At 37.2% G+C, this 22,899-nt stretch overlaps 1 protein-coding gene across 2 annotated transcripts in view; it reads right to left on the bottom strand.

The window, feature by feature from the left end:
* LOC112046289 (tRNA dimethylallyltransferase) overlaps positions 1 to 22,899 on the bottom strand; it is a 270,203-nt gene that overhangs the window by 222,231 nt on the left and 25,073 nt on the right. Inside the window, exon 2 of one of the 2 annotated variants that reach the window (XM_052885840.1) lies at positions 4,876 to 4,971. The exons of the other annotated variant lie outside the window; for it this stretch is intronic. Within the exon in view, the coding sequence (XP_052741800.1) occupies positions 4,876 to 4,897 (22 nt within the window). The 5' untranslated portion in view covers positions 4,898 to 4,971. The remainder of the gene's footprint in view (positions 1 to 4,875; positions 4,972 to 22,899) is intronic. 2 annotated transcript variants of the gene reach the window in all.

Raw genomic sequence — 22,899 nt, 5'->3', positions numbered from 1 at the left:
GGTCCTAGTCAAGTCATCTCATGCTTTAATAAGACTAAGGCAACCTTATCAAAACTTTTGATGGAGCTCACTAAGAAAATCGAATTAATCACTTAAACACTCTTGCTCAACCTCCACTTCACTTATGCATATTTTTATAGAACTAATATACTCCTTAATATAGAATACTAGCGGACACCCGCGACTTCGTCCGCGTAAATTTCGATGTCAACTTTACTACTACCCCTACCCTACCCTACCCCAACCCTACCACTACCCCAACCCTACCCTACTCCTACATCTACCCTACCCCTACCCTACCCTACCCTACCCCTACCCCCACCCTACGCCTACCCTACCCAAAACCTACCCCTACCCTACCCCTACCTTACCTACACCCTACCCCCATCCTACCCCTACCCCCATCCTACCCTCCCCGTACCCTATCCCTTTCTTACCCCTATCCCACCCGTACCCCTATCTCACGCCTACCCTACCTCTACCCTACCACTTCCCTATCCTACCCGTACCTCTACCCTACCACTACCCTACCTCTACCCCTACCCTACCACTACCCTAAACACGGCCCTAAACCTACCCTACCCCTACGCTTCCCTACCCGTACCCTACCCTACCCTGTAACTTCTCTATCTTACTCCTACCCTTAGCAAAATCGGTCCCGTCCTTCGACAGTCATGGTGGTATGACCAAGAGAAATAGAGACTTCTATGCTAATAATATAAAGAGGTACAGTTCGTGTGGTTGTAGGAGGTTTACCAATAGAAAGCTACGTTATTTGCGAGTGTCATAGGCTATGTTTGATCCCCATATTCACACGGGAACGGGAACTACATAAATGAAAGCGCCGGGCGTCATATAGCGGAATTTCTGCGTCTTTTAGAAATTTTGTATTATCTCCGAAACTATTTAAGTAATTAACATACTGTTAAAGTCAAATCTTATCTCCATAATATCCTTGTGATTATTAAATAATTTATTTTAATAAGGATTAAAGTTTAGTTGTATAAATAATGACGTAAACCTAAGTATATAAAATTAATAATTTTTAAAACACAAAAGGTACTATATCTGCTAATATATAGAAGATAGATATATGGTGTCGCGGACTTTTTTGTAAAACTTTCAAAGATACATACAGTCTCCATACATTAATTTCAATTTTACACAATAGTTAAGGCAGCGCATGCGAATAAGTCTGTTTAAGAGGATTTTCAGTCCGACCTGTATGACAAAAACTGTGATAACTCGGCTAATATATATGATATCAATATAAAATATAGCCTATAGCACTCCCCGATAATGTAGCATTCTACTGGTGAAAGAATTTTTAAAATCGGACCAGTAGTTCCGAAGATTACCCCATTTAAAAAATGTGACAAACTTACAAACTTACAAACTTTACCTCTTTATAATATTAGTATAGATAACGCATTCTACTTTATGCAATAAAACTCTAAAATGCAGCAAATCAATGAAAATAAAACGACAGCTTTAAGTGATTCTTACGATTTTCCCGTCAAACTTCTCATAAACATAATATCTGCGCCCATAAATGAACACAAAGCGTTGACAACAATGTAATTCACACAACAATACTATTATAAATCATATAATTTATAATTTAGGATAATTACAAACATTCAACGACGCTAAACGTGCTATTTAGAAGCGTGTCAAAGGAGTCATAACTAGGGAGCCCTTTAAAAGGCGATCGCCAAAACGAGCCTCTTGGCAATGCTCACCAGGAGATATAAACATTACAGCGGCTATTAAGACAACTACGACACCGATAAAGATGTAGCTGGTATTTCAGATAGACTACCACATTTTAACTTCGGAAACCTATTATAAACTAAATCAAGAAAATAGTTGAGCCAGGCGTAGATTTTTTGGGTCAGTCTTTATCATACTTTCTTTACTTGAATTCTACCTTAACCTGTTTTCCTTTTTATGGTAAATTAAATTTTAGTTTTTTACATAAACAATTGCACATAAATATGTTCTGATTAAGTATTTGCTTTAGCTTTCGGAAAGGGAATGCACCAGCGTCATCGGGGGACTTAGATGAGTGCAGAAACTTTCGCAGATGCAAGCCCTAGGACTAGAAGAGCAGTACGTCTCCTGACGTCTGACAGTACGGGCTCAGTAATAAGCAACCAAGTGATGTTGAAAATTTAAAGCCTCGAGGGCCTATCTAACATTGCGAGTACCTTTAAATATCTTCAACATCAACCTAACAGACAGACGCCGATCGTGCGGACGCCTTTTACGAGCAGATTTTCCACAAACATCAACTATCAACATCGCAGATCAGAGATTTGCGGCCAACATTCGGACCCCTAATGCCTACAGAATAAGAGCGATGACATCAACTTGCGCGATCAGGTGTACAGGATTTTGACCCCGCGCTAAGATTGGTATTCGTTTTAATTTGAACGATCTCAGCACCTGGCCAAATAGCATGACTATACCTTTTTATATGCGAATCATTAGACCATTAATGTGTTTGACGACGCGTGGTGCGAGCTAAGCGTTTGAGATCGTTAATTGATACGTCGGAATTGATAACTACAAATTTTGTCTGCCATTTAGCAAATATATGATACTAGCAAACACTCGTGACTTCGTCCGCATGTAAAACTCTGACCTATTTATACAGAGCGTCGTTATTATTAAACAATAATTGGAATAGACAATTTTGCGCTGAATGCTGGAAGTTTAAGACTTCAGGTCTTTAGAAGTCCTTACAAGAGGTCTATGTCCAGAAGTGGACGTCTATTGACTAAGCGCAGCTTGAGTGCTGAATGTTCTGTTGGCTGTATGTTGATGTTATCAGCAAATACTTAATAGGAATTTTCTTCAGACTTTATGAAGTGTTTGACCAGACAAATGAGCCCAAACTCGATAGGTTTAACTTGTTTGATTTAGGAGTTCCTATAGCTGTCTTCCGAGTATATCATCAGACTAGCTCCTTCAAACCAGTGACCGTGACAGTAATTTCAACGATCAGAAAGTGGTTCTAATTTAGCTCCAAATATTTCAGTCTACAGGACATTTTTTTATTCTTTACAAGTTAGCCCTTGACTACCTGATGGTAAGTGGTGAGGAGGAGGATGAAAATCTACACCCTTTCGTTTTCTACACGACATCGTAGCAGAGCGCTAAATCGCTTGGCGGTACGTCTTTGCCGGTAACTAGCTACGGCCGAACCAAACAGGAAAGCTTTTAAAAACATGCTAGTCAGTACCACAGTCCTCTCAGAATATATCGTCTAACATATTGCGTAGTTGCGTTTGAAAATAAATACTAAAAGGCAAATACTTAGGTCTTGAATGATACAGTTTGCGCCCTAGATGGGCTAGCTGGATTGTGGCCAATAAAGTATTTCCTTGGGGAAACATAAAATATTCAATGCCTGCAGAACTGATACGAAAAGTTGCGTCAGTAATATCAAATTGAAATACTCTTACTCTACCTATGAATGAGTACATAACCTCTAAATAATCAAGAATATTAATGTATTAGTTAAATCTGTTTATTATTCTTCTTCTAACTAGAAAATAGGCCAATCAAGTTAGGCATTATCATAAGCATCTGATAGTGATCGTTAAAGAGGTTTCACCCTAAGCCCGCCAGTTCGCATAGAAACAGCGTGATGGGTCTTTTGAATGAATAAATGAAAGCATAGTCGAACACGATGGTACAAATAAAATTTATCCTATACATTTTACCATAACTGGTGTATGAATGTTATTATCTTATTTAATAAATACATTTGAACGAAAATAAAAACTAAATTACTAAAATGTCACAATTACAAAATCACACTTACACTAATATATAAACGCGAATGTTTGTGTATAAGTGTGTATGTTTGTTCCTCCTTTGTACTACGACTACTGAAGCGATTTGGTTGAAATTTGAAATGGAAATACATTTTACTCTGGATTAAAACATAGGCTTTTTAACCCGGAAAAATTCATGGTTCCCGCGATTTGTGAAAAACTGAATTCCACGCGGACGAAATCGCGGGCGTCCGTTAGTAAATAATAAATAACAAAATGTCCACGTCCATAAAATTATATTTTTTTACACTGTATGGCCTACGTATGGTTGCATATATGCCCTTTCCTATAAGGAGATAGGACCCCTGTAGTAAGTCATTCAAATATTCTGATAATTATAAAATCGAACCTCAAAACCTTAGAAGAATTATCTAACAACTTGACGAACGAAACACTGTACTGTAGTGGCAATATTACTTTACAGGTAAATTAGCCCTAATTAGGATTCATCGAGTACCTTCGACAACTTTTAATGGAACCGTCTTGTCTATAAGCACCGCGCATACTAAATACCATACAAATTCATTCATTTGGCTTCATTCAACTGGACCGTGATTTAAGGAAGGAATATACGGACGCTGAATAGTTAAGAGGATTGGTGAACATAAAACTAATAGATGCGGCAGATATAAATCAGGCAATTGAGGAAGCTTATGTCGATGATTTCATTGTCCATGTCATATCAGCATATCAGATGTGATCGTTTAACATTATGAGTTATATTGATAATTCTGGTGCAGTATACATATATATACATAATCGATAGGTGGATTCGAATTTAGGACTTTATTATATCATCTGATTGTTTGAAGATCTGGCATTGTTGTAGTCTTGTTACGCAACTCTGAATAACTAGAATTATGCAAGACTTTCTTATATCGATATTATCAGATACAACAAATAAATATAAATAATAATAATTGGACACGGAAAATATACACATCTAGCCACAAAGTAAGCATAATGTATGTTTTGGGTACTAAGAGTTCTGATTTCATCACATAAATACTTATACAATATATAAACATACCAGGACACTGGAAAACACTCATCCTCGTCACAAAACTTGTCCAATCGTGGGAAGCGAACCCACAGTCGTGGATGCAGAAAGTAGCATCACTGCCCACTGCGCATAGAACATAACAAAAACAATCAAAAACGGGACATAATAACTTTGAGTGAGAAAACTCTTCAAGTCAAGCTAGCAGTCATTTACAAAACCTCTTGGAATCGTAAAAAATAAAAATTTCAAAACAAGAACTTCGGAAATTATCAATCATCAAATAGATTCGCACAGTCGAACCTAGAACCGATGTGCAAATAAGTATTGTATCATTTATAAGCCGACAACCACTGCGCCACAGGTCCACCAAAACAGTCTTTGTTTACATAGATTTCCATTGCTATAAAACTACCGGAGTGTTTTAGAGACACCTTGGCATTTTTTCTGTCAGGTCGAGAAACTATCTAGGATACGGTGGGCGACACAAACATTAAAAATATTACAAATTATGACCTTTATTGTGAATGTCTCAAGACCGTCTATTGCAACCACTCGTGTCGCCGACTGTACTTGTAACAAGTGGGCACTAATAAATAAAAACCGACCACTAAAAATGTTTGGCCTTCAACCCAAGTAGATCATTCACCTGACTATCTCAAACGATTCTAGCCACATTACTAAGTAGATTATCATTACTTATGTCTGTCTGTGCACAATTATTCATTCAGGTACAAATCGATCCGGCTGTGCTTTGGAGTTTGGAGTTATGTTTTTTGATGAGCTAGTACCAGGGATGCAGCGGAGCGGAAGGATTTGTTCGAACAAAAAGTTAAATTTGCCTGATTAGCATTATAGGGAAACGTTAGTAGTTTGAAAATCGTGTATACTCGACTCACAGAAATCTCAAGATTTTAAGTTTTCCTAATATCATACTCCTTAAGTACCTATATTTTAGCGGCCTACTACAAGGTACGAGGCGATTTAATTCTTCGTTTCTTAAACGAATGGCTAGTGTATGGAACAATCTCCCGAAGCCAATATTTGCTAATTCTTACAACCTGAGTATCTTTAAGATGAAAGTGAATAGGCATCTTGCAAGCATCTTGCTAGGCTCAAGCAAGCGCGTTCCAACTTAGGCCATTAACATCTACACTTACCATCAGGAGATCGTGGTCAAGCGCGAGCTTATTCCTCATAAATATACGGAAATTAGTCCCAAGGACTTAAAAACTACACTCTGCTCCAATGATGGTTGGCGCGCTTACGATGAATTTAGGTAACTCAGAAGTGGATTTAAGAATAAGAACATACCAATGTCGAACAAAGGGTTTGATTTCTTAAATATATTATAAAGAATTGTGAATTACCCATTCACAATTCTTTATTAGAATAATATATTTAAGAAATCAAATCAAAATATAAGCAAAATAAAACATAGTTCACTACTCGAGACAGAGATTCTGACTTTAACTAACAATTCTATGTTTTTTCTATAAAAACTGTTTCATCTTGGTTACGTTTAACTTTATGAGGGTAGTTCGTTCTTTATCCCACTTCTGAGTTTAGGAAACTCAGATTTTTCTTTAAAAAAACATAAGAATAATGTGAAACTCATTTACGGTCACTATCAGATGTAAATGATGATGAATGTCCGGCTCTGATAGCTTAACCAATTTTTAAAAGATTCCCTTGAGGGTCACGAAATATCCGTTTTCTTTTTTTCTTTTTTTATTCTTTACAAGTTAGCCCTTGACTGCAATCTCACCTGATGCTAAGTGATGATGCAGTCTAAGATGGAAGCGGGCTAACTTGTTAGGAGGACGAAAATCCACACCCCTTCTGCGGCATAAACGGCAGTATAATTTTTCCGTTAACTTTGAAGTGTGATTAGGTCTTGACAAACAGAAGGATAACAAAGTTATCCTATATTGGATGTTTTTCCTTTTGAGGTACATGACTCTTAAATCACAAGGGGCGTCAACTAAATACAAGCCCATGGTATTTAAGGGCACACCCAAGTATGCCACAGAACTGTACAATCTTACCGTAGGATCAGAATGTACCACATTAGTTATTCGAAGAAAAGCGAATGGCAGGCGCCGTCGACATTTTAATCAGCGGCGACGAAACCACATGGGAACACGCATCGCCTTCGCCTGTGAAGTATTACTACGAGTTACTGCTTCGCAAACCATTTCCGTATTCCGCACGATACTTTGCGATGCGATGATAACATTTAGGGCTCCGTAGTCAACAAGGAACCCTAAATAATAAATAGCTTGCTAAAAATATAGGACGTTATAAATTAAATGTTCTTAAGTTTATTTGAGTAGGTAGTATCTTATGTTAATAACATAAAATTGAAAATTTTAATAAACCCCCGAAGGCCACGAAATCATTAATTACACTCTTGAACAAGTCATCAATATTCTCTTTCAGTGCGCTTTCATTTGAGACCCCACTCAAGTTTCGGTTGTTCCTCTCCATTATGAACTTCCATAACTTTTAAATGGCTCAACCGATTTTCATCAAACATGTCTATGAACACTCGCACATAAGTCACCTTTCATACAAAAAACTAAATTGAAATCGCTTCATCCGTTCGGGCGCTATGATGCCACAGACAGACTGGCAGACAGACAGACAGACACGTCAAAAAAATAACACCCCTGTTTTTGCGTTGGGGGTTAAAACACATATTACGAAGCAATACCGGAACTTTAGGCATTGGTAAGTCTCATGCGTAATTTCACCGTCAAAGATGCCCCTTATAAATAACTATACCTTATCGTAACTTAACCTTAAGACCTCTTTAAAGAAGGATCTTCACTCGTAGAACGAAAAACCGTAGACTAAGTAACACTTTCATTCATATTCGTACATTGACGGATATACAGAAAATGTGACGACAAAGTGGTCTTCTGGGAAACGTTTTTTCATTTGGATATTGTGGAACCCAAAAAAAATACGTAAAATTAAACAAAAACATCAGAAACAAACTGCGGCCATTATTCAAACAGGAAGGAGGAAGTTTTCCACGTTACGAGTTTAAATTCAGTTTAAAAGGGAAGGGACATCAAACGATTTACCCGAACGGGAAAAATGCTCGAAAAAGCCGTGCAATTTTTTGACAATGGCCACCTAGAGCTTATCTCCCCATCCGTCCACCCCTAGTACGAGGTTCACAAGAGCTGAGAGTAAAAAAAATATTTTATTTAATATACTAAATTGAATTCTTTTTTATAGATATTACTTTTGTCATTTTATATACGTTTGATTCGATTCAAAACCAAATTAAACGCATATTTATTTGTATTATTACTATTAAATTTGTTACTAAAAAAATCTGTGTATAATAGGGTTTTTTTTCTGATTGTGTAAGTGCCGTAGGCTTCTTATGGGACCTCAGCGGCGTCACCGGGGGGTTTAATAGAGGATACAAGAGAGTAAAAGGAGTACACGTAAAAGAAAAATCTTCGGATACCGTAAATTTCTACTAATTTACTTACTTTCCAAAAAATAACAATAATCTGCCGTTTAAAAAACAATGTGCCGTTGAAAAACTCAATTTATACAAAAACTGTATACGAAACACGTAAACTGTATCGAGTGTGCCGTTTCGTACTAAAGGTTTTTATCCTAAAATGGGTATTATACAGTATGTTTGAAAATGCACTTTGATACCCTATCTGAAAGGTTTTCATGTCTATTTGTTACCTGTCCGCTTAGCGGTTGCCCGTTTAAAAATTCTAGATTCCGTCGACTGTGTAAATCCAGGGAAAGGATCTATTCGAAATTCGCTCAGTGTGGCTGTGCAGTAGTGTGGAATAGATGGCTCCTAGCGCGATTTTAAATCGGGAAATAGAAATATGCTTCTACATAGATGCAGTAGTCTTAGCTCATCCTATTTCGTCTTTTTTGTAAAACTCACTGTCTATATTACTTTAAGCTATGACTGACATTTAATTTTTAGTACTGGTATTAAGAGCGCGCAGCGCGTCGGTACGATATGGATAAAATTCGAAGCGCAAACGAGACGCCGAATTATGACTTTCACGTGAGTGAAAAGCACGGAGTGATTGACGCGCGACGCAAATGTTATGACGTGAGCGCCAAAACCATTTTTACCTAATTGCAAGTAAATTAAACAACATAACGAAAAACAACATGGCCATTTTCAAGATATATACCTAATTTTCTATACAAAACAAAAATTTAAGAAAATAAGTTTCCTTTTCCTGAGATATAAAGCAAAATGTGAGCAAAACATGTATTTTTCAAAAAAATAAACTATCGAGAAAAGTTTTACAAATTGTGTATTTTGTATAGTCATAACGAAGCTAACACTTTGAAATATCATTTACCCAAATATCAGGCTCTTATCTTTTCCAGAATCTGAGATCCAGAACCATTTATAACCACCAAATTACATATTGCACACTCTTAATTCGTTATAGACACAAATCTTTGTAATTAAGAAAGTCATCAACCTATAGTATACTTGGTTGATATTTTTTTGTTTATTACCTGATAGTCGAAGGTAAGCGATGATGAAGTCTTTTCTAGAACGTACCTGCCATGAAAGTCCTATTAATATGTAGGTACGTATAACAGGGGTCGTGATAGCCCAGTGGATATGACTTCTGCCTCCGATTCCGGAGTGTGGATTTGTTCGAATCCAATCCGGGGCATGCACCACCAACTTTTCAGTTCTGTGCATTTTAAGAAATTAAATATCACGTGTCTCAAAACGGTGAAGGAAAAACATCGTGAGGAAACCTGCATACCAAAGAATTTTCTTAATTCTCTGCGTGTGTGAAGTCTGCCAATCCGCATTGGGCCAGCGTGGTGGACCATTGGCCTAACCCCTCTCATTCTGAGAGGAGACTCGAGCTCAGCAGTGAGTCGATATGGGTTGATAATGATGAATATCAATACGTATGGATGGACTATTATGCCTGGCAGTTCTACGATTATGAAAACGATTTTTGAATTTTTGTAAATTCTTCCAATTGGTTTTCTCGGTGTAAATTTAATAAGTGTAAATTGAAATAATTCCTTTAGTTCACGCATTACGCAATCAAATTCCGCCAAGCGTTGGTGCGTGGCAAATTAGCGCTTATCGCCATCGCATTAGATGCGAATTCCTCGTGCGCGTGCCGCGGTCACGTGGGGCCCGCACGTTCCACTGTGTAATCGATTTCGCTTCGATTCTGATAAAAATTTAATATATAAACTAACGTTTCATTATAGACAGGAGGTGGCAATAAATAAAATAAAAAATTTTATTTATATTTTTTTATTTAAAAAACAAATATGTGTCTATTATATACTCAGAGGCAAAATTATCCGCCCACTTTACTTAATATACTCGCGCCATATTAAAGAGTATAAAAAATTTTTGGGTATATTCACATAACAGCTAAAGCTAACATTTTATTATTGTAGATAGTTGTCGGGTAGTTTTAAATTATTATTAGGAAAGTTAATTTAAAAAAAGCGAAATACGTATTATGTATAACAATTTATATTTCCTATCATCCAATCTACTAAATCTAATCGGTTCACATGTCGCTTTAGTAACTGCAAATTTAGCATCCCAGCCTACTAATACAAGTTCGTCGGTTTAGTGTACTCTTGACCTGGCCTTTAACGTTCGCCTTGGCCTTGCCTTTCCAACAATTTCATTCACCCTCGCCTTATCTTTTAGTTGTTTGTTTGAATGCGTTTGTGATTTTAAATGTACATATACACTTATGTGTACCTATGTGTAAGTGTGAAAGTGTGTAAATGTGTAAGTATGTAAGTGTGTAAGTATGTTTGTCACTCTTTTACGCTGCGGCTACTGAAGCGATTTGTGAAAAATTGAATTCCGCGCGGACGTAGTCGCGGGCGTCCGCTAGTATATATAAGGCAGTATTAAGGAAATCCACAACAAACCGAATCCTGTATTATTTTGTTATCATCAGATCACAACATTGTTTTTACCCTACTAAGATTATGATTTTTGCAATCTATGTAATGTCTCTTGATACATTACAAGATACGTGATAGCCCAGTGGAAATTACCTCTGTCTTCGATTATGGGGGCGTAGGTTCGAATCCAGTCCGGGCCATGCACATCCAACTTTTCAGTTACGTGCATTTCAAGAAATTAAATACCACGTGTCTCAAACGGTGAAGGAAAAACATCGTGAGGAAACCTGCATTTTTTTTTTTTTTTTTTTTTTTTCTATTCTTTACAAGTTAGCCCTTGACTACAATCTCACCTGATGGTAAGTGATGATGTAATCTAAGATGGAAGCGGACTAAATTGTTAAGAGGAGGATGAAAATCCACACTCCTTTCGGTTTCTACACGACATCGTACCGGAACGCTAAATCGCTTGGCGGTACGTCTTTGTCTGCATATCTGAGAATTTTCTTAAATATCTACGTATGTGAAGTTTGACAATCCGCATTGGACCAGCGTGGTGGACTAAGGCCCAACCCCTTATTCTGAGAGGAGACTCGTGCTCAACAGTGAGCCAAATATGGGTTGTTAATGATGATGATGATATTCATCGCTGATGCTTGCAATGCAAAAGCCAAATTGAGTCGTTGATGACACTCCCATGATATACGGGCGACGGGGGGAAACACTGCGCGGGTGTGAAATCGTGCATGCGGGGAAGTGAGGTACGTCAGACGTGGGTTTTTCATTCATCGCTACATACCCCCCGGCCCGCGCGGTCCATTGTGAGTGTTACGAACGAAGTTGCCAAGCTATAGAGTCGTGGCCCTCGGTGTAGGTGTCACATTGACCGTGAATACAACTAAGTATATAATGTATAACAAAGTAAATTGTATGCAAATGGCCCCAATCCCCGGTTCAAAGACAATGCGACCTACATATTACGAACTTTGAGTTGGTACGTAGCGCCAGGCAAGGTGAGACGTTAGAGACAAGGGTACAATGCCATTGGAACAAAAGCAAATAACTCCACTGCGATAAATTTTTGGAATAACTTACTCCATAACCCACTCATAATGGGGATGATGACTAGGTTTGAATATATTGATTTTTATGATACATTCGGGTAAATAGGGTCAATGTTAACTAATTTATATATAAAAAACAAAGATTGTCTGGATATTTGCAAAATAAATGAGATTATAAAATTTCAAAATCAATAAAAAATCTTTTAACGTAATTAGATGAAAATTCATACAGTTTAAGCTTCCTTACATTAAATGTGACATTTTTTAATAAATGAACTATAAACATAAACGCACAAATAACAAAGATATTAGTAATTTTGTTTGTACGCACATACAAATCTAACGATCATTACATTGCCTACGACGTCATTAGTTCGTGCCATTTTGTATGGGGCGTTTTTCAGGGATCCGCGGCAGCGTCGCAAATCTAACCCTTTAAATCCCTGAAGCTCCGAAAGTAATGATCGCAGATACCCTGTTCCTTTTACAAAATTGCTTTACTAGTAGCATACTCTTAATTTATATACAATTTAAAAAACTGTCATCATCCCTATTAGCCCACTACCGGGCCTCCTTGTAGTAAAAGAGATATGAAGCCTAGTGTCACCACTCTACTCGAACGTGGGTTGATGGGCAACGGGAAGTGACAACGATCATTATTTTAAGTTAATGACGATGACCAGGACCGACAGCTTTTCGGCCTGATGATTATTACTGTGAATTGTTAAAAGAATTTAAAGCCCGACCAAGGACTCGAACTTAGAACTAGTGATCAGTAGCCACTAAGCTAGATGCATACCAGAGAATTTTCTTAATTCTCTGCACGTGTGAAATCTGCCAATCCGCGTTGGACCAGTGTGGTGGACTATTGGCTTAACCCTACTCATTCTTAGAGGAGACTCGAGCTCAGCAGTGCGCCGAATATGGGTTGATAATGGTGATGATAACAAGTCCAAATGTAATTGGTCTGAGTAAATAACCCACAGCGTCCTCTAGAGATTAATCAGTTTATTTTGTCTCTGGAATTGCTCGATGGCGGTAAATATTCAAGCCTCCGTAATTACATTACTCGCACCCCATTCTTCGCTATTCAAGATGGCGCCTGTCTAGAAGGTGATTCGTATTCTCTCGGATTATATAATTACACGTCTCATTAATGGGCAATTAAAACTAAATCTAAAACAATCTGCCAATTCAAAGTCGTTTATTTTAATTAGGCTTTATATACGAGCATAATAATTACAATATGCAATACACTAACAGAATAAAATTGCACACTGTTTTTAAGGTTACCTAGGCTAGGTAGTTAACTGTAAAGGTTAGTAGGTACTAAAGAAGGATTTCAATCAATCAGAGTTCTGATAGGAAACTCGTGCTCAACAGTGAACCGGATATTGGTTGTTAATGATATGAACTATTAGAGATGTTGATGTGAGATTGTGTATAAAAAAATTCAATGCAGGCAAACGGCAAAACACGGGCGTCTAATACTCGTCCTAGCATATTATATTCATTCATGATAAAAAAAATTTACAAAAAAAATCAACCGATTTCAAAATCACAAAAATAAACTAAACTAAACAGTCCGCCATCTTGGGGAGGCCGCCATATTGGATTTGTTTTGACGTTACTTAGCTAGTCATGTATTGTCATTAGAACTCAGAGCTAGTGCATAATCGAAGACCGAAGGGGTTAAATTAAGATTCCATAATTTTCTTACATACATAGTTAAAAGTGAAGCTAATTTAAAGCGTGTAATGAAAACAAATAATAAATGAAAGAATAATTTATAATTCTACATCCGGAGGAATTTTATAAGAGTTCATAAAAGTTGTTTTTATTCGATTCGTATATTATCGATTGTGACTAAAAATTGAAATATGCTGAATAATCGAGACAACCCTCGTAACGGGCACTCTTAACATGCACCTACACCGTTAACCCGTTACGTTACACAAACACACCCAGCCCTACCATCCGGGTTTACGATTCAAAATAGTGCTGTACCATCGCTACACGGGCGCAATGCCACCAAGCGCCACTGATATAAAACTTGCAAGATGGTCATAACTTCCTTGAAAATATTGTTTTACAACATTTTGATACCACAATGTTGTAAATAAATAATGTTCAATTATTAGTTTACTCATTTGTCCTTTTTTATAGTTTTAACAATATTAATAAAATACAAAACACTATGAAAATTTGTAAAAAAAATATTATTATTACAACACTTAAATGGGGTCGGCAAAATATGTGTATTGTCGATCACTTTTAAGTGGGATAGGGTACAGGAAATGATGATGAACAATATTTTGAAAATATGACCGGTATTCCTTTTCCCATCTAAGAAGCTGAATAATACGATGTACACGGGCTATATGCCTGTGTACATTATATAATTATTTTATTTTAGAAGTGAATTTTTTGTCCAAACCTTGGAGCCTTAAGGCCTCAATCTTGCATGAACCATGCTAGGAGAACGTCGCAAATTACGCTGCCGTGGGCCCGTCAAACTTGACTTAGTTACTTCCCCGAATTACCCCTTTTACAAACCACTGTACTACTACTAGATCATCACCATCATCATCGACTTGTTTTTCTCTCCGAGCCGAAAAGGCATGAAGGCCAGAAATCTGTTGCTCATAGACCGTCTTAGGGTTTGAACCCATGACATAATGATCCATAAACGTACATGTTGACCTCTGGACCAACGACACATAATACACTGCTCAATAGCACCTAAATATATTATATACAAATCAGGTTATGATTAGTGTATAATTTATAGGTAGGTACTATAAATAACTCTTGCCCCGAAAGACCCCCTGTTGCGATTTTGTTCGTGTACAAATGGTTTTTTTATTTCGATAGTTATTTTCCGAAAATTTTAAAAAACTTGTTTGTTGCTTTTGTATACTTTTATGGGAATATATCTATGGGCATTTTCATGTCAACGGTCGCAACCATTACTTTTTATTTAAGGGGAAAAATTAATGGGGTTGTTTGAGGAGTATTATCATTCCGTACGGGCCCTTTCTATTATGTGCCGTGAGGGCACTTCACATCCGGGGCATAAAATGGCGAATGTGTGTGAGTGGGTGTGTGTACGTGTGTGCATAATATCATCCTACGTGGTGCGGTTTTCATTTTTATCGCAAGTTATTATTATTACTACGTATTTTCTGGTACTGCATTAATGTGTAGCTCTTATAGTACATTAGTGGAGTGATGCGTTGCAAGCAGTTTTAACATGGTCATCGTCATCATCATCAGCCTATGGACGTCCAATGCTGGACATAGGCCTCTTGTAGAAACTTCCAATCACAATTATGTTGAACCCCATGCCGGCTCCCAGTTACCTGCTTAATGTCGTCAGACCGTCTAAAATGGGGTCTACCAAAACCACCAAAATTCATTCAGTTCATTAGGACCCAATGTCCATCGATTCTTCGAACTATGCTTGTTCCACACATTGCCACTTCAGCTTTGCGACGTGTTGATTTATGACTATGTCGTTAACTTAGGTTCATTTGCGGATCTCCTCATTTCTGATTCGATCAAGCAGAGCTAGCCCGTTGAGTATCTTACAAAGCTCATAGTTAAGGACCAAGACGCGGATTCTAGTGTCATGTCGTCACACGCGCTGTTCGAAGACTTTCGTCTTGAAGCACTGAAAGATTTTAGACGAAAAGATGTTGCAAAGTTTCCCCAAAGCTGCTGACAATTCATTTATATCAAGTAGGCTTACTTTACAAGCACTTTTGAACGTCAGGTTGGTGTATTCGTCGTGAATCTACCACTGATTCGGATGGCAGGATCTCAGGAGTCCAAAACGTCAGTGACTTGTCGTGCGCTCTAATTAATTACTAACTTATATATTACAGCGGATTGAGGGGCTCAGTAAGGAGATCAAAACTTCATTGTTGAGTCAATATCATAAATGCCCTGTTTAGTTCAGTATCTAGGCAACCTTCGAAATCCACCAAAGACCGTCATAGCGGACGTAAACTTGTGATGGCGTCGTAAACGTTTTTGGCCTTGTCGGGTCGTTGCCGTAACTTGAGCGTTACGTCATCTCGCGCTAGATATAGACATGTATACAAGAACTGCCGCACTTGTGAACGATTACCCAGGACGAATTGGTTGGTTTTGTGGAGCAACGAAATAGACGAATGTCTTCAGAGTGGGGTCTGAAAGTGCAAGCTGCTTTCATCCCGGGGTTGCTCCCAAAGATGCAACCCCGGGATAAAAGCAGCTTGCACTTGTTCAAGAGATTGATTGGGACTAAGACTGGGGTCTGACATCTTTGCAACCCCGGGAAGACCTACTCTCTTCCTTTGCATTGGTTCAAGGGGTTGTGTGTAGGATTGGTCGGGACTGTTTCCCATATTCAATCTCAGGAAACGAAGTGCAACGATGGGAAGATGTTTCAATATGTGTATATACGCTATGTAATATACTGGAACTTAGAACCTTACTTGCATTGCCCAAAATAAAGAACTTGGAACCTGGATTTGTTGAACTGATCATGTGCAAATAAATGTGTATTTAGAAACAAAGGTGGATTTTCGCCTGCTTTGTTGGTCATCGGGTTAATCGTTGGTTTAGTTAATTTAATCGTCATGATCATTATTATAAGTTAGTGACTGTTACACAGCGACGGTTATGATCATTATCATGAGTTAGTAACTGTTACAGAGTGAATCATTATTACCCCTAGCCGATCCACAATAGAGCAGCATCTTGAATCTGTGAGGAGTCAAAATAGGCTTTACGTTGAGACTTATTATCTTTTCCGGGAATTTGAAAAGGCAGTAAAAAGGTATTAACTTGCTTCGATTGCTTTGAATTATTTCAATATCCCTATAGTAACTGCTTAATAGACAATGAAAGGTAAAATAAGTTTTTGTCGTAGGTTTTGTTAAGGGGCTAAATAAAAAAGGATTTATATTATGTTCATTGTAAATGGATATTTTGGCCTTGTCAGGTCATTGGCGCAACTTAGAAGGCTAAAACACGTCAGTGGTATACCAAATGAGTCCTAAATTGTACTAAAATTATATTATACCTCCGTTCCAAAGTGGGTACAGTAAAGAGCTGCGAGTATGCCATCAGCTGCTTACACTTGGTTTGTGTTTAATTACTTCAGACGATAAGGCTGCCTTTGCATCTACGCTGTAAGAATTACATTTGTTGTTTAAACCTTGGACATTGTTGTTGACATGTTGGTCGCTAAAATTTACTTGAAATTTGTGAAATATAAACATGGGTTAAACTCTCCTATTAAAAAGCAGGATCCTTCTTATAGGACAGATCTTATTTAATATGAGCAAGCTGTCATTTCTCGAAAATTTTTAGTAATCCAAAATGAAATTACAGGATTTTCCGCAAGCGAAGTCGCTCGCAACAGCTAATTTTAAATAATATCAAAAGAAAATCTAATTCAAACGCCCAAATGCTTATAAAGACGTAGGGTTTTTGTTGTAGGTGTAAAAAGGACTTGCTAACTAATCGCGAACGAATATTTTGGCCTTGTCGGGTCGTTGCCGCAACCTAGGACACGTCACTGCCAGTGCGCTGGCGTGAACCACGTCAGGCTCACATAGGGCTGCAGCTGATATGCGATATCATTATAATAATATGCTCCCGACTGAATTGTTTTTTTTTTCTGCCATGTACGCAAGTGATATTATAGTGCACAAGCACAGGTGCACTCTCTTTTCCCTCATTCTCATCCGATGGGACGGCAAACCGATACGACCGGTGAGAGATCAGACGTAGGGCTTTACGTGCTCACCGGCGCACGGGGGTTTACTAGCACCACCAACTTCCCAACTCCAGGCTCCTGTTAAGATTTTTCTTGTAAAAAAAATCCCAACAGCGTATTTTGTTTAATAACCTGGACCTCATTGTCCGTTGCTGAACCAGTCAACCACGGGACCAATAAGTCAGTGATATCATTACTAATATCTCAAATATCATAAATAATATCTAATTATTATATTGAAGATGTAACTTTCAACGTTTGTATGTTCATTTTAAAGTAAAGTATAATAATGCAGGACATAGTACGAGTAGTTTATAACCTTTGATATAAAAATAAGTACCGATATGGGATGATTTTTATCATGATCTCTCTCTATCTATACATGCTATTCCCTAAAAGTATACTAAGCGTTTTCACAATATTATAATAGTATGCTAAGCGGATTAATCAGGTTGTTCCATTGATGCGTTCGCCACTTAATTGCTCAACTGATGATCATGTATGTACACATTGTCACAAAAAAGGACATCTAGAAAAATACTGTTTACGAGGTGCATAAAATGTTTTTTTTAATAGTCGTTATTAAAAGTCAGACTTTACAATAACGCTAGCGAAGACGTGAATAACTGGTTGATTTAGGTTTTATGACCTTGAAAATGTAAATGCAAATTTGTCAAAATTCTTAGAAACTGTTTGTTTTTCTTTATTGGTTTGTTAAACTGGCACAATGACTTAACCTAACATATATCAAAAATAGGTTATATTCATCCATGCTCAAATTATGTTTACATCTTACATTGCTTACTGTTCTTTTTTATGAAATAAGATTTAGTTAAAAATATTTTTCTAGAGTGAGGCAACCCTAGCATTATCAAACAAAGTTCGCACATTGCGTCATGGCATAGATTAGTTTGGTGTTCGGAAGTGGGATGAAGCGGAATAGATGTTTCGTGACAAAAACTGAAAGTTGTCTGTACAACTGTGAAATATACGTTTGTTTATTTATTAAACGAATCTCGGCAGACTCTCCCTTCCTACCTACCAGTAATGTCAATTTAAAAAAAAACTGTTTTTGTTTTTATTTCTCTAAAAAGCTGACTTGAATATATTTAAAAAAAATGTATTAGTCTTATAATTTATGTTTTCAGAAAACCAAACAAAGACGCAGAAAAAGGCACTTTTGAAAAACATCCAACATTTCGTGAGGGACAGAAGTACCTACATACTACGAAAGTTAAGCTAAGTTTTCGACCGATTTTTAAAATTCTTTCACCAATAGAAACATTTACACAGAATAAAACAGACTATATTTTATTCTCCTAGTCTTACGGGAACGGGAACTACGTAGGTGAAACCAAAGGGATAGTTGTACTTATGTCTCTCTCTTGAGGTGGGTAGAAGAATAAAGGCAATCAAGCATTTATTCACTATGAAAGGATGAATTAATTTAAAAACCCGCTAAATGTACCTACTACCTACCTTAGTTTGTGAAGCCCATATCTAGCTATTACAATATTTTCGAGGCCACATAAATTTTACTCACATATTTAGGTAGGTATTAAAATAATCTAAAACTAAATAGCGTTTACCAATGTCAGGTTCAGACTTCATGTTTCACAATTAACCACTATCAAAAACAGATAAAAAGTTATATTAAATTAAAATTAAACATACATTACAATGTATCGTAATCAGCACCAGACAAGGTTTCATTAATTATTAATTTTATCACATTAAAATTTGCATAGGATGTATATTATACGATAATATTAGGAATAATGGTTTTTTCGCAGACAGAATAAATTAAAACTTTTTGTGGGCTCATTAAGAAATTTAGTTTTACTAACACTAGCTTAGCAACATGGTTTTGTTTCTGTAATTTCACGCAGTATTCCGTACTCGTAGCAGTGATATTTAGAAGTAGAGCCTTTTGTTATGAGCTGTGCCTTCGCCTTCAGAGGGCGTAGTTTCCAACCCGGTCCGGGACTTGCACCTCCAACTTATCAGTTAAGAAATTAAACATCACGAATCTCAAACGGCGAAGGAAAACATCGTAAGGAAACCTGCATACCTGCAAATTTTCCCAATTCTCTGCGTGGGAGAAGTCTGCCAATCTCCATTGGGCCAGCGTGGTGGACTATTAGCCTAACCCCTCTCATTCTGAGAGGATAAGCCTAATTAATGATAGATAATGAGAGCGTGTTGTGACACACCATCCAATCTGCTTGTTCCTATAAATACCTATTATTGTTATAAAAAAAATGTTTGTTTTTGTAGCTGATGCTTATTCTGATCTAGAGGGCGCTACCATTGTAGTTACAGGCATATATGTCGAACATGGCAAACCACTGTCGTGTGCCTAAATACCAGTAGCGAAGACTTAAAATTTCTCGTAGGTATCCCGTTCAGGTCAAATGGTTTTTAGTCTGAATGTGTTTTTGACTGAGTACCTACGTTAAATTTGTTCGCCCGTAAAACGGATTTTTTAAAGGTAACCCGATAGGAATCGGGTTGTTAGGAACCATCGCCCCTACTAGATACCATGAACGAATTAGTATGAAACGTGGAAGTGGGTTTGTCTATTTTTTAATATTATTATTAAATTGTTTTGAAAGGCAGTCTAAAAACCATAGTCAGTCTATTGTTAAGGAATGTAGGTAACATTATAAGAACCTTGAATTTTTATATAACAAAACAAAATATAACAAAAAATCCTTTAGTCATGGTATTTTCTTAAAGTTACTCGTTATCCGGAAATAATTACCTAATAATAAAGTCCTAACTGACTTGTTTCTTCTTCAGATTGCGTCCTTTTTAAGAATCTCAAAGAAAACAAAACCGGCCAAGTGAGTGTCGGGCCACGCGCATTGTTGGGTTCCGTAGATTGAGTGAGCACTTTAATCCCATAAGTAATTAACAAAAAATACTAATAACGACACCCCACTTGACTCTAACAAAAATAGTTCTTAAAAACTTATTTTACAAACTGATCCATATATGGAAAAATATTGGTGTTCATCTTTTATCTTTCAAAGACAAAATGAAATAAACGAGTAAAAAGAAATTCATCCCTATTTTACTTACATGTACCAAAAAATATATTTTTCAAGATTTTGTTCACATTTTTAATGTACATACCTACTCATGCTTAATTACAGCTTTCTAGAAGAGGTAATAGTTTCTCCGTTAAACCGAGGACGAACGGACGGATCAATATACAGACGGACATGGCGAAACTATCAGGGCTCCTTGTGGACTACGGAACCCTAAAAAAAATAATCCTTATAGAGTCACTTGGTTGTCCGTCTACTTGTCTGTATGTCTGTCAGTCTTTATCTAGGAATCGCAAACAGGTATCGAGTTGACAATTAAAATAACTTAATAGGTACTCAGCCCTGCATTCTGTAAAGTTACAGCGTTGAGAGATCATTCGTTCCAATGCCAATTTCGTAGTTAGTGGCATTTTAATTTTGGCATCCCATAAACATAAAGTTCGAATTCGAATTAGACGTTTTATAGACGAAAAGTTCGTCGACAACTGTAAAATAGCGGAATCGCATCCCTCCCCTTTCCCTTTCCCTTTGAAGCTGTAAAAAAATCAAACTGCTAAGTTAACGTAAACGTAAATAAATGCCACAAAAAACGCATATTTGACACTCTCAAGGGAATCCAAATTTATAGGGTATTTTGGATTGACCTAGAACTATGAAATTAAGGAAGTAATTCGTCATATGCTATAAGGCTGCACATTACACAGGAACCTGATAACCCTAAAATCAATTATTCATAATAAACTTTGGCCAAAATTACGCTATTTCTATTCAATATTAACCAGCGGCATCTAGCTAGGTAGCTAGGTAGTATATTTTAATCATTCACAACAAATCTAGACTTTATTCAGCACACATTTTCCGAGTTCATATAATATGGACGTGGGACTCTTCCCACGTTTTCCACTTTCACAATTACTATTACTTATTATTACATAAATCATATAAAATACAGCCCAGTAACCGAGTTGATACATACGCTGTATAATGTGACGTGTAACCCAGCTCTGTCTCAATTCAGAATACATTAAACACAGGAAAAGTTTAGTCTATAATATTAGAAAGAGGTAGTTTGTGGTATTATAGGGGTAGTCTCTGAATCTACTTAACTGATTTTGAAAATACTTTTACCATTAGAAAGCTACGTATTTTGGGAGTGTCATCTATACTAATATCATAAAGCTGAAGAGTTTCTTTGTTTGTTTGAACGAGCTAATCTCAGGAATTACTGGTCCGATTTGAAAATTTCTTTCAGTGTCAGATAGCCCATTTATCGAGGAAGAGAATCAAGAGTTTTCGTAAATAAAAAAAAATATCGTCTCATCGAGATGAAGCTACTCACGAAAAATTAGCTTGTAAGTAATCAGGTGTACAAAATGTTCTAGGCATCTTTTTTTTTTTTTACAAGTTAGCCCTTGACTGCAATCTCACCTGATGGTAAGTGATGATGCAGTCTAAGATGGAAGTGGGCTAACTTGTTAGGAGGAGGATGAAAATCCACAGTCCTTTCGGTTTCTACACGCATACCACTACTCCACGGAGGCCGTCAAAAACGCTCCCTGACTAATCCAAGAAACTGCTGGTGCACCTGACGGCAACCAATACCGGAGAGGAAATCTAGTCAGTAGTGATCACAATAGATCGGAAACGGTCAAACAAGGGCCTCTAGAAGACCTGCAGAAGCTACATCAAGAAGAAGAAGACGGGTATAAAGAAAGATTGTTATTGTTTGCCACAAACAATGCCACCCGTAGTAAAGCAGAGTGCCGCAAGCGAGGTGAACCGTAGCGGGCACGGAGCGGCGCGTGGCTTGAAAGTGAAACTGCCTGACTCCTGACCCGCCGGTGGGCGGCCTTGGGGTTTGTTCGCTAATTATGGTGTTGGTTTTGTAGCATTGAAAACATAATGTTTTTAGTATCTGCTTTGTTAATAAATATACAGACTTTCACATAAATAGAACGACATACTCAGAGATACTCGTCAGTTTAGTCTATACCAACCTACTAATATTATAAAGAGGTAAAGTTTATGGTATTGTAGGGGGTAATCTCTGGATCTACTGTAAGTGAAACTGCCTGACTCATGACCCGTCGGTGGGCAGCCTTGGGGTGTATTCGCTAATTATGGTGTTGGCTTTGTAGCATTGAAAACATAATGTTTTTATCTGCTTTGTTAATTAATAAATATACATGCTGTCACATAAATAGCTCGCTAATTTAATAATTTCTGTAGAGTACTACTTTTACTACTG

The sequence above is a fragment of the Bicyclus anynana genome, chromosome 15, assembly GCF_947172395.1.
Source record: "Bicyclus anynana chromosome 15, ilBicAnyn1.1, whole genome shotgun sequence".
Taxonomy (NCBI): Eukaryota; Metazoa; Arthropoda; class Insecta; order Lepidoptera; family Nymphalidae; genus Bicyclus; species Bicyclus anynana.
The sequence above is the reverse complement of the archived record's forward strand: the minus strand, read 5'-3'. Positions and strand labels throughout refer to the sequence as shown.